The sequence below is a fragment of the Diplotaxodon limnothrissa genome, linkage group LG3, assembly GCF_057381915.1.
Source record: "Diplotaxodon limnothrissa isolate DT_005_m linkage group LG3, D_limnothrissa_male_GT1.1, whole genome shotgun sequence".
NCBI lineage: Eukaryota > Metazoa > Chordata > Actinopteri > Cichliformes > Cichlidae > Diplotaxodon > Diplotaxodon limnothrissa.
Window position 1 is genome coordinate 69,290,721 of NC_140598.1, and position 14,893 is coordinate 69,305,613.

Consider the following 14,893-nt stretch of genomic DNA (forward strand, 5'->3'; position numbering starts at 1 on the left):
GTGCCTCACTGAGACGCACATGGATAGAATATGTAGCAGTTCTATGCAAACTCCACAGACCCTGACTTCAGTCGCACAATGAGAATAAAATATTTGGTGCGTCTTTGAGCACATTGATCTTTCTGCCCCTGGTTTAAAGCATTCAAACCAAGAAGAAATTTGAGTCTAAATTCAGTGTCTGAACTGAACAAGTACTGACGAATCCACAGAGAAAACTCGGCCCAAGGTCAGGTAGTGGGAAACATCACCTTCAAATCTTCAGGCTAATCTCATCACGTGACCCACAGTAAAACGGTTTACATGTAATATGAAATAATCAATTATAAATTACCCAAATGGCACAGATTACAAATGAAAAACGATTAAATTTAGATTACATGGTTTAAACTTTGAATAGTTCAGATGACAGATCTCTCTTTGAGTAAAACACCACAGTCCAATCCTTTGTACTCATCTGTAATCCTGTCAACATTTCTGATATTTATTCAGAGCTGACCCAACCTAGACTTCATAGACTGACAGTAACACTTAGGATATGTGTGGGGAGACTATTGCACAGCACGGTCATAGTCAGGATTTTACAAGCCAACATGTACTATCAACTGGTACATGTTGGCAATCAAGTAACTCTGAAGCTAATTTTTCTGAACATAGATTTAGGCTGTTTAAAGAAAGTTGCTTCAGCATGGGGACACGAGCTGCACGGCATTTTTAAGGCCATGTTCTTTTAAGCAGACCACATTATGTAACACTTTAATGAAGTGGCCAACAGGGTCTCCTCTCGGGGGAAAGAAAAGCTAGCTTTCTTTCTGACACAAAGGGCTGACATCCATAAAAGGAGAAACAACAAGTTGACATGGATCAGTTTAATATGAAACCAACATTAATTCAGGCTAACATTACACGGTGGACTCCAGAAATGAACAATTTTCTACTCAGATAAGTCAAACAGAAGCAACACTAACACTGCACACAGCGTCTAATCACAGCAGAGATACATGAACGAGGATCTTCTGAGCAGTCGATTAGTGCAGGGGGCACAAAACTCGGTGTCACCGCCAAGACCCAGGCCAAAGAAGAAAATGAAAACCACAGGAATCCCTGGAAAACAATCTTAGTACTACAAAGGTTTTACGCAACTAAGGTACACTTCCTATGTTGCATACAAAAATATTCATCTTGTCCAGCTCAAAGCGAAGATGGGGAGCAGGTCAGAGTAGAAATGTGTCACTTTAAACAGAATGAGCTGTCTGAATGGATCATGCAAGCTGAACTCTGATATATTAAAGCCAATGACAGGCAAGTCTTCACATACATTAAACCTGGTGCTGGCTGGCTGAGTCATAACTGTACTTATGTAACAAACTATGGCAGTCAGAGAGGGACACTGTACACATGGGCCGAGCGCCGTGTCCACACAAACGTTAAAAACAGCGACAAGAAGTGGAATTAAGTTACAGAGTGAACAATCACAGCCTGTCACTGTTCACAACATCATGGATCCATAAAAAATAAAGCACTGGTTACATTTCTGTGAGCACAGACGTCAGTCTATGGGTACATGGTGACCATTCCTCTGACCCACACTTAATTCTGGGGGGGAGGGGGAGGGGGGGCAGGAGGCATGCCAAAAGGGGGCATGCCCGGTACCCCCATCCCCATCATTGTGACAAAGTTAGAGGGGTCCATGGGTGGTGGAGGTGGTGGTGGGGCATACATCACGCCCGTGGAGCCTGGAGGAGGTGGAGGTGGTGGTGGTGGAGCGCCCGGGGGCAGTGGGGGCTGGACCCCAGGTGGAGGAGGCACCATGGACGGAGTACCCATGGGTGGTGGGGGCTGGGCTCCAGAGGCTGCAGGCTGTTGGGGCTGTTGCCATGGAGGCAGAGTGCCGGTGGCGGGGCTAGATGTGGTGGTGGTGTCTGTAAGAGAGCAGGGGACACATGGAAATGAACTGTAGGCAAACATAAAGGCTCCTTATGCATAGAGTCTCCACAGATCTGTGAATAAGGTGCGGTGAGTACGTCTTTGTGTGTGTGTAAGGACAAAGACATATTGTAAATATGCACTGCCTATCTGTTTGATTCGGTGATAAACTCTCTGTCAAATCAACACACCGAGGCCAACACTCGTCTTTGGGTGACAGCCCCCCCCAGAAACCAAAAAAATGAAGCAGTTTTGTTATAGATTACACAGTGAACACACTACCTCTCGTTTCAGTGTACACAGGAACCAGTTTTGAAACCACTGACGTATAAAAGAGCTGTGTGTGTGCTGAACCACTGAAAGTTTTCTCAATAAAGCTTTTGTGCGCTCTTACTCTGTTGCCAGGGCAGTGGTGTGCTAGTTGCCATGCTGCTGGTTGGAGGGGGAGGTGGAGCCTGCTGTTGCCAAGGTGGCAGAGGACCTGAAGGGGGAGGCGGTGGCTGGCTGCTTGGGGGAGGAGGTGGAGGTGGCATCATACCCATTGGAGGTGGCAGCAGACCTACAACAAAAGCACATAAGATTGGGGGTTCTTTTCTATTTTGCAGATTTTCTACAGTAAAGTTTTGGGTCCTTTTCTAATACAGCAGACGCTCAGACGCTTCTTTTGCGTTTGACCTCTTCAATATTGGAAAGTCTTTACAATAAAACACACTTCAAAGCAACTTAAGTACGACACAAAGAACTCAGGAGGTGAACTGAATCTTACACAGAGTTCATTAGCTTTCATGAGACGTCTCAGTAACTCGACTTGAAAAATCTAAAAGCCTTCATGAGAGTCCAGCCTGTGCCAGCTCCCTGCCATCTGTGGGACATCACTGGCACTGTATGGATCACCAGGTCTTAGCCTTTTACCCAAACTGTACTGTTATCACCACCATGCAGAATTTAATCCTCCATACACTCTGATTTTTGTTGGCAGTATCCGGACCTTAAGTCTGACATCATTAGCTGTGTCTGGGCCCAAACTCCGCTTCAGGTCCCAAAAAACAAACTAACACTGCAGCATCACTGAGAGTTACAAACTGTCTAAATTCTTTCATCTTTAATAAAATGATCAGTGTTGCTGCTTTACCAGGTGTAACTATTAAGTTTAACATCCAGGCATCCATGAAAACAGAATTTATTAAATTCAACAAAGTTAGAAGTTAGCAGGAAGTTAGCTCGCTAGTTTCCACCTAAACATGATATAGCATGTTCTGATTGAAGTTTTTCATAAATCTCTCAAACATACAGCTCTGCTATCACTTCCAACATAAATAAAGACAGAAAACTAAACAGCAGTGACATTTGTAGGGTTACTGAAGTTGGGCTAGCTGGTATATAATGATGTGCTATGTGGTGGCTAGCGACACAGCTTTGTTAGCACAATATAAACACGGTGAAGCTGGAGGATGAACGCTAACTTTTTTCCACTCAATAAAACATGAGGGTTCCTGATGGTTAGGGACAAATGCAATCACATGGCAGGATGCTGTAAACGGACCAAACTTCAGTCAGGAGAACAACTGAGACAATCCATCCACAATACGAGGTTAGTCATTAATAGACTGCTGCATGGGCTTAAAGGGTTTAGAAACTGACTTTTAAAATAATTAAATGGAACAAGATACAAAGCATTAAAACATGTCAAATACACAACAGCCCTAATGAACGCAGAGTAGTTTGGACCTGAAGCAGGGTTCATATGTCATCACTAAACACACTGTTGTGTAGTCTGGATCTGCTCTTACCCATCGGGTGTCCATGCGGTCCAGGTCCCTGGCCCATGGGAGGAGGAGGGGGCTGCATCCAGGGTGGAGGCAAGCCATTGGGGTTGGGAGGCATAGGCGGTCCTCCCATGCTGGGCATCGGAGGAGGAAAACTGTGAGGTCCTCCAGGACCACCGGGCCCTCCGGGCCCCCCAGGCATGCCGTGAAAGTTCCTGTTCTCGGCTGGACCAGAACTCATCCACGGAGGCCGGTTCTGTTGAACACACAGAGAATTTCAGACAGAGCTCTACACGACGAGTACAGAGAACCACGTGCGTCCCCACTAACCGGTGGAGGTTGGGTGCTGTTGGGGCCTGCAGCCCGAGGTGCGCCCTGGGTGCTGGTGTGTCCTCCGGCTGACGTTGGGACAGGGGCCTCCCCCAGCTCAGCCATGAGAGACAGATACTCCTTGTCCATACGAGCCTTGTCTTGAGCTGACTGAGGGGGCTCTCCACCAGTTGCTCTGTGTGCAGCGAACGAGCTGTGAAAGAAGCACACGTCGTTACACAATTCAGGCGAGTGGAGTCAGGAGTTCAGCTCAAGTTTGGACACACAGCGCATCGTCACCTGCTGTACTTGCAGTCTGAGGAGATATGGCCGGCTCCACCACATTTAGTGCAGAGGGTGGTGTTAGTAATGCTGCGTGGCTCAGAGTTCTGCCAAGGACGAAGAATCCTGTGGATACAAGAGACAATAAGCATGGTGTCCGGAGACTTCAGAAATGGAACAAATCCATCCTTGATTTCTATTCTTGCTCATTCTGTACTTTAATGACCAGGTGGCTCCTCGTGTTATAACAAATAAGGAGTGATTGTGCACAAAGCCCGGGTAGTGTCACAGACCTGTTGTCGTCTTCCCTCAGTGTGCCATTGAGTCTGGCCAGCTCCCTGAGCTGCATTTTTCTTAGGTCGTTCTGATCCTCAGGCGTCTCAATGCCTTGTTTCAAAATGTTACGAATCTGTGGACACACATTTCACACCATTAATATCACGGTATATATTCCCCAAAGTATACATGCATTACATTTAACAAACTGATGCTAAACATCTTCACATAATGAACAGGAGGTGCTCCAACCTGCTCCACAGCTTTCTTGACGTTCTCCATCGTGTTGGCAGTGACCAGGGCATGCAGAGGCTCGTCCTCCCCTGGCAGCATCTGGCCATCTTTTCGACCAACCTTCCCCTCCTTCACAGACCCTTTCCCCCGGATCATAATCTTGGCACAGCACTCCTTCTCAATGTTCTTCAATGTATTACCACTGGGAGGAAAAACAAACGTGAGAAACTCTTTCTTCCCCCTCAGTTGCAGTATGAAAGCACGTCAAACTGCATGACTTTAAGATGGCATCGAACTTACCGGGGTCCAATGAGCAGACCAACAAAGTTGATTTCAGGGTATTCATCTTGAGGGATCATAACTTTGTCGTTGACTCTGGTGGCTGGAGGCCTGGAGAACACAAACAAGTAAAGAATTTAGCTTTCTAAATGTCCTAAGAGCCAATCCAGTATTTAGATCATCAGCAATTAGCATGGAGAGTCCCACAATGTGCAGTAGGGCTGCTCTACAGGAAGAAAGTTTGTACTCTTCACAGAATCATTAAGATACAAATGAAAGCACAAAGCAGATGGACTCCAATCACTGATTAGACCGAGACCACTGAAGAAGAAAACTAAACTGAAATGATTCTGTTACTGACCAGTCAAACGCTCTCATTCTGACAATTAATGCATAAAAATCACTTTCTGATGACACATCATTCGTTTGCATGCGCTACTGCACATGACAACGTATGACAATGATGAAAAGAACACAGTAGTAATGTCGAATGAACACATTACTACTTAAGTCAATCAGACTGTTGGCACTAACAGAGACCTCCACTCTTCTTTCTGTTGATGTCCTGTTCTATAAGAGACAAGGAAAATAATGGCAGCATGTCTCTGGCCACAGTGTACCCATCATCTAATGGCCAACACTCCACATCCCAGATCAGATTCTTGACCCTAACAGGAGTTCACTGAACTCAGATGGTTTGTGAGGTAGCAGTGGGCGATAGATTCAAATTTGTGCTAATGGCACTAATAACGATGTAGACCAGTAAAAACAAACAATGTTTTATCAGTGAGCTTCCAGGCTTCAGCGTTTACTAATACGAACAAAACCAAAGGTATCTGCTATCTTTCTTTACAATGAGCTGCTGCTAGAACACTACGGTTCTGCTCAAGTCCTGCTTTATCACAGCAGTGACTTCCATCCACCGTCTGCTCTGACAGTCTGAAGGACTTCCACTAGCTTTTCCCCACTAAAGGTTTAATGGTGATTATGGGAACAGCAGCACTGTTTCAGACTAGAAACATGTTTTCTTTCATGCTACCTGAGCTCATCGTCTCGGTAACAGGACGCCTCTATGCTTTTCAGTGTGTAAACAGACTCCAGCTCCACACGAAACTGTGCCAGCCTGAACACTGTGTGGGCTTTATGTTGTCACGTTATTTATTCATATGCTGCTCCCAAATACATTGGTATCGCAGGTCCTTTTTTAGTTGCAAATGTTGGTGAAACGCTCGCAGTGAGGCGACACTTCTTGTGATTTGGTGGTGAATTGTTTGTGTATCCATGGAGACAATGGCGTGCTATAGAGCCGTCTTATACGACGCATCGAAGCAAAGAATTTGTGTAAAAAATACTCAAATTGCAGCAGCCTAGTGACAATTAGTCATCTAGTCCACTAGACTCACACATCCTTGCTCTGAACATCATTTCCCCAGCTTGAACAAAATGCTGTACCTGCAGAAACAGATCCTCATGGAAAATGTGTCACAAGCTGCAAACTGCGATCCAGGCAGTTTAACATCTAAACACAAGGCTGACTGATTAGCTCAGCTAACCATCAGGGTCTGACATTACCAACGGCCCCATGGCCCAGAGGACACATTAACCGTTAACCGTTTGGATGGATGGATGGATGAAAATTAAATATTTTGTTTCTCTCAGTGCCCCCTCTAACCTTTTTCCTTCAGTTGTTAATTATGTCATATTGTTCCCAGAGAATAAAAAGCTAGTAGATTACAGAGAGGGAGACTAGTGGACTACTCTAAAAGTAATTTTGGGTTAAATACGACCCAAGTACTGCTTGTGTTTTTAAGAGCTAACCCAAACTTTTCCTCACATTTGTTAAGGACCAATTGTCACAAATTGCTGCTGAAATGTGCAACAATTTGCACCACAGGCAATATTCAACATGCATGCAATGTTAGATTAATTTGCCGACATCAGCGCATTTGTTCCTTTGCAGGTAGCATCAACACACCTGTGGAGAGTGTGGCTAGACATTGTTTCAGGCAACTTTCCTGTGACACAGTCTATATGCAACCACTAATTCTGCACCAACTGACTGCAGAACACTGCTTTTGCAAAGCTTCATCCATCTACTTATCAACTTTCCCTGTTTGCAATTTCCCATCACAGACACCGAGGGTGGCATTATAACATCTTCAATCCAACAGTTAACAGTTAGTAACAGTTACCTTATTTGGGATACACACTCACACTAACAGCAACGCTTAACCATCCGGTCAATTGGTCATTTGTTATTTACTTTTTCTACCAAAATCACACCAGTGCCCCCCATTAAAAGACCGCGTGCTTCATGTTGTTTTTCTGTCCCTCATCAAACTGGCGTCCCAGATAAAACGCCAGCCTTTTATTTTATCAGATAAACGAACACAAAATGAAACAAAAATTTAAAATACAGTTAATGGGGTGAAAGAAAAAAAAAAGATAATCATACTTGTAGTCTGCAGGAGGCTTGAAGTCAGGGTTGAGTCCAACCATTTCAGTGATAAGTGCATGTCGCTCCTCCTCGAGCTTCTTTCGTGTGCGATACTCGCGGGTGTTTAACCTCTTGCCCTCGCTGTTGTAGATGGGCTCAGGAGAAGGAGACCTGAGAGCGGCAGACAAAAGACAAGACAGACATCATCAGCACCCTCCTACAAGCAAAGCTCTGCCAATAACAATCACACAGGCTCCCTACAGCTGACTAAGACTTTAACAATAAAAGAATCTCAATCAGTGAATCTTTAAAACAACAATAAACTTTGAGACTGTAATTGTTTCTACTGAGAGAATCTCAGATGGACTCTGACTCATGGCCAGTGCAGCAGTAGCAGCAAACTTAAACAAAAGAAAAGTATATAGGAACTCTGCACTGCCATTTCAAAGACTGAAGTCCATTCTGACATCAAAAAATTAATATTTTTTTTAAACAAAACCAGAAGAAAACAAAAGAAAAACGTAGCAACCAAAGCTGTATAGTGGCAGTAAACAAATAATCTGGAGGGGCATCAACCAAGAAGAAAAAATAAAATACACGGCCATAACTTCAACCTGCATACAGGATTGTTGGCCTACAAGAAAGCAAAGTTGGAGGCAAGAAAACAAATCAAAGCAAAATTTGCAATCCTAAGCAGAAACGCTGGCTGTGAGAGTTGCTTGGTGCTGACGTGGTGGAAGAGGTCCGTGCCTCCCCTTGGATGCTGAAAACCTGTGGTACTGCGTTAAGGAGGCTCTGTGCTTGAAAAAGGGTTAGGTTGATGTGGGGTAATTTGGGTTAGAGAAAAGGAATTAAGATTAGATATCCACCTTTTCCTACGCTCTCCCATCAGAGAGCCACATGTGTCCACGTGACGAGTGAGAAAAAAAATTTTCATTTTACGCTTCAAACTTCCAACGCTGACAACCTGAAACACCTCCCAAGTTGGTCACATTAGATTGGGAAGTGATTTCTAAAGCTTCTGCAGCTCTGCATTCAAGTTTTGGACAGCTGTGGAAATGTCTGATTATGATTAAAAAAAACTATATACAGTGTACAGGTGACCGGGACGCTACCTAGCAAAGGTCAACTTCACACTCTAAGGCAGCCATTGGCTTTCCAAGAACACATACATTTGTGTCAGTTTTCCTCCAGACCTCAAAATCCAGAGGGAAAACTGAGCATATCCTCCTCCTCCCTGGGCAGAAGTGTTCACAGCCTCATTAGGGGAAAACCAGAGAGGACTAGCAATAGATCACTCGTTCACTCCAACACAAAGCCCAGTTGGATTACTGGGATGTAATCAAGTAGGCTTCATGCCATGGGCTGAGTCACTGGCAACAATGGACCAAAATAAGTATGTGAAATAAAGTAAGACAAAGCAGTAGTTTGGTGCTTGTGTGCATTTAGTACCCATCTTTTCAAAATAAGCCAATTCAAGTCAAACCTAAGATGTGAAATAAATCAATATGCAAACTTATTTGTACACTAGTCCAACCTGTGTCAGAGGAAAATCTTTACACATGAATTATAGCACTCACATATCCAGACAGGCCCCTACTGCAGACACAGAATAAGCAGTGTGCAGAAATACTACAGTTTTAAATTTGAGGCAACGACTGTGTTAAGTAAACTGCCAAGCATCCAATAGAAGGAGTCTGGCAGTGACTAGTTAGATACCCTTGTTAGGACAGCTCTAAAGACTGAGCTTATAGTCGACTATGGAAAGCTGGCTTTCAAAGCCTTAAAATCCTTCAACTTATTCTCACTCCCACCTCAGGCAGGTCATAATTTAATGTGCTTTTTGGCCCTGCAGCACATGTTCGCTGCAGTGTACTGAGGAATGAAACACAATACCTAGGAAAAGCTCATTTTCCAAACATTTGTGCGGATGTTTGAGTTCAAAATAATATCAGAGATATTTGGGATTGGTGTCAGTCATGTAAACCTTAGCTACATTACTAAACTTACATTAACTTAATAAGTAGCAAACTAGTAACCCTTCTGAATGGTTCATAGCTTTTAATACGTGACCACTCCTCACCCTCGTGTTCTTTAATGTGGCCTTCAGGTGTGTGCGTAACAGGGACACACACCTACCACTAAAGTCTCTGTGATGGTATTGACTCGTATTCGGGTATAAAATATAGAAATTAAATACATATGCAGCTCCACAGTGTAGAGGTTTATACGCTCATCTAATGCACAAAGTTCAAAAGTGGGAGGGCGGCATCAGAAAGGGTGTTGGGCATTATTCAGTGGCTCCTCTCCTGTGGTGAGCGCTGCAAGAAAGTGAGCAGCCACTGTTTTTGTTTGTTTTGTTAACAATACAGTTACAGCTGTCAATTAGGTTGAAAATATACAGAGTGAAGACTTTGACGAGCTATTGAGTTATAGCGAGTTAATGTGGAATACTGCCTTTACCTGAAAACGTGAAGGAGAGGATCACCGAGTTTATATATGAGCTACCCAGCGTTAGCAATAGCATTATGAGGATGCTAGCTTCAATCTGTATCAGGATGGAAAACACTAAAGTTTGTCAGCCTGGTAACATGTGAAACCAAAGGTTGCAAACAAGCACAGCCATCTATAAATGTATAGAAAGGTGAGAGAGGAGTGAGAATGTGTTGGCCTTTTTTTTTTTTAACTCAAGATCAAAACAGTGGTTGTAATTTCATTCAAATGAAACAATTCGCACAAGCTTGTACAGATTTCTGTGAGAGAAACAAATCAAAGGGACCATTCGATCACTTCTCCGGTACTGTGAAGCACATCTTACAGTGTTCCTGTGCTGATGGCAGCTGTTGAGCTCAGAGCAAACACCTTTGTCAAAGCTTGGTTTCCAAAAAAGCAGCAGCAGCCACAATGTGCACTTTGATTTCGTGTTTTTGTTAAACAAATATTTCACCTGTCAAGAAGGAACTTTCTGTTTGCGCCAACAACTATTCAAATGTTACTAAGGTTGGCTTTTGGCTGTCCGTTCTATTACAATTCTTTCATTTCAGTGTAATTACAAACACTGCTTCTCCATCTTGAGTAAAAACATTCAAACTTGTGTTGTTTTACAGGAAACAGTGTAACAGTGGAGTTCCGTTAATCACTCTCCAGTTTACTCAAAGAAAATGTTAATTTACTTTTAAAAATGCATCATTACCAATTCTAGACAATCACTGCATGTATAGAGAAGTGCTGAAACTAGTAGTCACGTGTACTAAGTGGTGATGGACGAGGAGCAGTCTTTAGAAAAACGTTCATATATATCAATTCTCCTCTAGCAACAGGAAATGGAAATGTGAAGAACTCAAACTGTCTAAACAACATTGTTCTTCACTAAACTACATCCTTCAGCTAATACTAAAGTTTTAGGCTAACAACCACATATACTCTGAACATGTCTTCCAAAAAGTCAAGAAGGTAGAGAAAGTGTTACTGTTCGTGGATTTAATCTTTTTCCGACCTGTCCTCAGGGTTAACAGGGATTCCCAGGTCTCCTGTACGCAGTTTACGAGTCAGGTCTTCAATCTGCAGTTGGACTGGAAGAATTCAGGTTAGGAAAGAAAAACAAGGATGGAGAGAAATTTGATTACCACAATAACAACAGAGAGACAATGCTCTGCACATTGGAGCACTATCTCATTCATTACTGAGGTAAAGACAAACGGTGAGTCTGTTAAATACAAAAGGAAGATCAAATAAACATCTGGCAAGACTCTAAAGTATTACATCATCAGAAGCACACATTACCAGCAAGTCCTAGAGGTCGTTTACTTTAGCATGAAAAAGTCTAACGTCTTCTGAACATCAATGTGTCCGTTAACTCCACGACTCCTAATAATACCTACCGCATAAAAGACTCTTTAATTAATTCCATGAAAAGTGCTTAAATCTTAAACATTTGAAGATACGCTGGCTATTTGGTTTTATAAAGTCAGTCGCAGTCACTCCACAGATCTAACACTGAGGGGATCATTCCAAAGGCAATGAAATCAGTCAGTCATCTAATGCACATTATGAAAGCTGTGATGAAATACACCAAACACACGTTCACTGGCACTGAAACTATTAGTCTGGGTTATTGAGAAGAATAATAAAGGGCCAGTGACTTGTGCTTCATCTTTAAATCTTCCCTCACAATGTTTTTGGGGCTTTACTGAATGAGGAAAAATAACAAGTGTGACGACGGAGGGTGGGCACAAATGAATGTTTACATACCAAGATCAACCATTACCAATGAGTGCACAACATCAATAATGATGTTAGTTTTTGACAAAAAAAGGATTGGTCTGCTTCAGAACACCCGCTGAGGGCCTGTGAAGGCAGTATGTTGGTGTTACACTGCTGCTGGAAGGCATGTGTGGTTCAAAAGGACTTTTTATGATCAATGTTTTTGGGACAGGCCAAAATCAGAGCGCGCACACAGTCCTTAAGCATTTCCAAATTTGCAGTGCCCACAAAAACAACAATTTGTCTTCTTTAAACTCACTGGATTTGTTTGCCATTGAAGCAGCATTGCTCACACTTCAAACCAAAATAAACAGAGCATTCTTTAGCAATGTTAGGACATTATGACTAACTCCTCCATGCACAGGAACAAAACTGATGATGTGTAGGGAATCAGGCAAGACAGTGAGCAGTGACCTGCAGCTGAGGACAGATATCTGCAAGCAGTGGTGTTTAACAATCTACTCCTCTTGCTAATGGGTGCCCAATGGTATGCAAACTATAACACTATGCAGCACCACCACTAAGCCTCCATTACAAAGAAGTCAACTTAACATTTTCAATCATAAAGTAATCATTGCTCTTCAGAAAAGACAACAGCTGGAGCAAAATGTCCCACGTGTTAGAGTAAACATACTGGAACCAGAATGTGTAATGGGTGTCTTTAGAAGCTCTAACTGTTGGCAGTTCAGCAAACAGGATAAAATTATTACTGGCAGGGAAACTTAAACCCCAAACAAGTAATTTCCTAGACACATAATACAAGAAACTACATGTTTCATTATCACCAACTCAATATTTACCTATATATGCTCTCTCCTGATCCCGGGTCAGTCCGGGTGGGATAACGGTGGGCATGCCCGGTATGACGGTCTTCTGATCAGGCGTCTCGCTGCTCCAACGACTCTTCTTTCTTGACTTCTTCTGGCCGAAATCTACCGCGAGAAACACAGCATGCCGGTGAAACATTACATGATGCACGCCAGCTCTACCGCCCTTCACGGCATTGATGGAGCCGGTGTATTTCGAGATTAAATGCAGGAGAACGGCAACGTGGTGACTCCTCGTTTGGGCTCTATCAGCTACTCCTCTCTCATGTGCTTCGATTTAGAAAAAGACAGTTATGGATGGCCTTGATGAGGTTTACGTATGAAAGCGAGGCAATGCACTGTTACCAATAAAACATACCGTCAGGCAGAGAGCTGTCGTTTCGCCAGACTTCACTATTAACCCTCGTTAACTAAACCGTCAGGTCAGAAGAGGACAACCTAGACCAAAAAACACCAACCACTATCGTTTACTAACCAACTTTAGCGGCTCCTTATCCATGCCGTTCAGGCCAGGGCTCGTCACCCATGTTGGTTAACGTCGTTAGCTTCAGCTCGCTAACGCCGCGTTGAGGGCTACAGGAGTTAGCTTAAGCTCGCTTAACTTACCAGGTTTAGCCATTCCGCTCCCCGCAGCAGATTGCTGTTGAGCTTGACTCGAAAAACTTGTCCCCGGGTTGAACTGATGAGACTGGGGAAAAGATGCGCTTGGCATCGAAGGCTGGAAGCCTTGTAGAGAAGGAAAGGACCCGGGCGGCCCCGGTGTTGGCATCAGCCCGTTCCCCGCACCAGGCCCGGCATCAAAGGCTCGTTTAGCGCCAATACTAGGGTGCAACTTCCCTAATGGAGTTGCATTTGCTCCCGTCGCCATTTTCGAATTACTTAAATGGCTCAATCAGTATGAGCGATCAGTCAGCTCAAGTTTAAATGTGTGCAAATAGCTGACAAAGTGCTTCCTGCTTTAGCTCTCACACAATACTTCAATCAAAATGGCGCCCAACAGAAAATCACAAAGGTTAATCCTTCGGACGTGGGACGGGCCGTCGCAGTAAGAAAGATTCCTATTGGTCAGACCAATGCTCCCTGCGCCTCTCATTCTAAAAATTGATTGGCTGAAAAATGTCAATCTCCTATTTTTGATACCTCGTTAACAGGCAACAAATCGCAAATATAACGTGTCTATACGCTCACCGGCTCCAAGTCTGTACATTAATGCATGTAGACGACCTCCTGAAATTCATACCTAGCATCAGCGTAGGGAAGAAAGGTGATTAAGATTAAGAGACTTTGAATGGGAGCTGCGGTTTCACAAACTGCTGAGATTTTCCTGTACAGCCTCTCTCTCTGAGGCTTACACAGGATATTCCGGAAAAACTTCTACTTTCTACTTCCTGTAGAGTGCAGTGGTGTTTTTAACCTAGTCTAGTTTATTATGTGTACTCTGAGGTATTTATAGTCCTCCACAATGTCCACATCGACCCCTTGGATTGAAACACGGGTCACAGGTTTCCTGGTCCCCCTAAAGTCCACAAACAATTCTTTGGTCTTTGTCTTGTTGAGCTGCAGGTGACTCTGCTCGTACCACACAACAAAAGAAAACGCTACATCCAGATGAACAGAATCAACTTCTGGAGTTTTACCTACGTGGATGATTGAGCATGCATCAAGATGACAAAAGAGTCCATCATAACTCAGTACTCTGTCTCAACACCCTCACTGATGCATCCAACCACCGCAGAGTCATCAGAAAACTTCTGAAGATGAACCTTCTCAATACTGCCCGCTCAGAAGGCCCCTTTTCTTGTCATTGAGGAGGGGTTTTATGTCCTTAGTTATGCACAGCTTGTTATTTAGGTAACAATGGACAGTCTGAGCAGGGACGATGGAGTCAGTGATACACTCAGTAAGCCCACTGATGTCCTCACTGACAAGTTTACAGTGTCTCCCAGTCTGTCACCTCAAAACAGCCCTGTAGTTTCACTAAGACCTCCTTTAACCATTCGCACATGCGTGTGTGTCTGTATGCTAACAGTAGGTCTAAAATTCTCTCCCCCTTGGTGGGACAGACCACGTACTGTGTGAAAGTTGGCAGTGTAAAACTTCAGATACACAGCCAAGTGTCATTACTAAAGTTACTGTACATTATACATAATCATAACAACAATAATAATAGTACTCACTAGTTCTGGTCAGCCATGAAGCAGGACAAGTTCAGACTCCAACGGACAATCAGCTCTGCAGGGAGGCTTATCAGCACCGATATATCCCCTCCATCAAGGACCTGTACAGGCCCAGTTTTA

At 43.6% G+C, this 14,893-nt stretch overlaps 1 protein-coding gene across 1 annotated transcript; it reads right to left on the minus strand.

The window, feature by feature from the left end:
* Positions 1–861: 861 nt before the first annotated feature.
* Positions 862–13,566, minus strand: sf1 (splicing factor 1). Its single transcript, XM_085349755.1, has 12 exons — positions 13,203–13,566; positions 12,570–12,701; positions 11,003–11,078; positions 7,525–7,677; positions 5,091–5,180; positions 4,809–4,992; positions 4,574–4,689; positions 4,299–4,406; positions 4,020–4,212; positions 3,714–3,945; positions 2,318–2,482; positions 862–1,919 (listed from the first exon to the last, which is right to left on the minus strand). Exons 1-12 carry the CDS (start codon positions 13,462–13,464, stop codon positions 1,588–1,590), a joined length of 2,043 nt encoding a protein of 680 aa, XP_085205881.1. The 5' UTR covers positions 13,465–13,566; the 3' UTR covers positions 862–1,587.
* Positions 13,567–14,893: the final 1,327 nt, after the last annotated feature.

Coding starts and splice junctions, on each gene's coding strand:
- sf1 (XM_085349755.1), bottom strand. CDS start 13,464: ATGGCGACGGGAGCAAATGCAACTCCATTAGGGAAGTTGCACCCTAGT. Junction 4,407..4,573: donor CTGAGGGAAGACGACAACAG/GTCTGTGACACT, acceptor TTGTATCCACAG/GATTCTTCGTCCTTGGCAGA. Junction 3,946..4,019: donor ACAGCACCCAACCTCCACCG/GTTAGTGGGGAC, acceptor TGTGTTCAACAG/AACCGGCCTCCGTGGATGAG.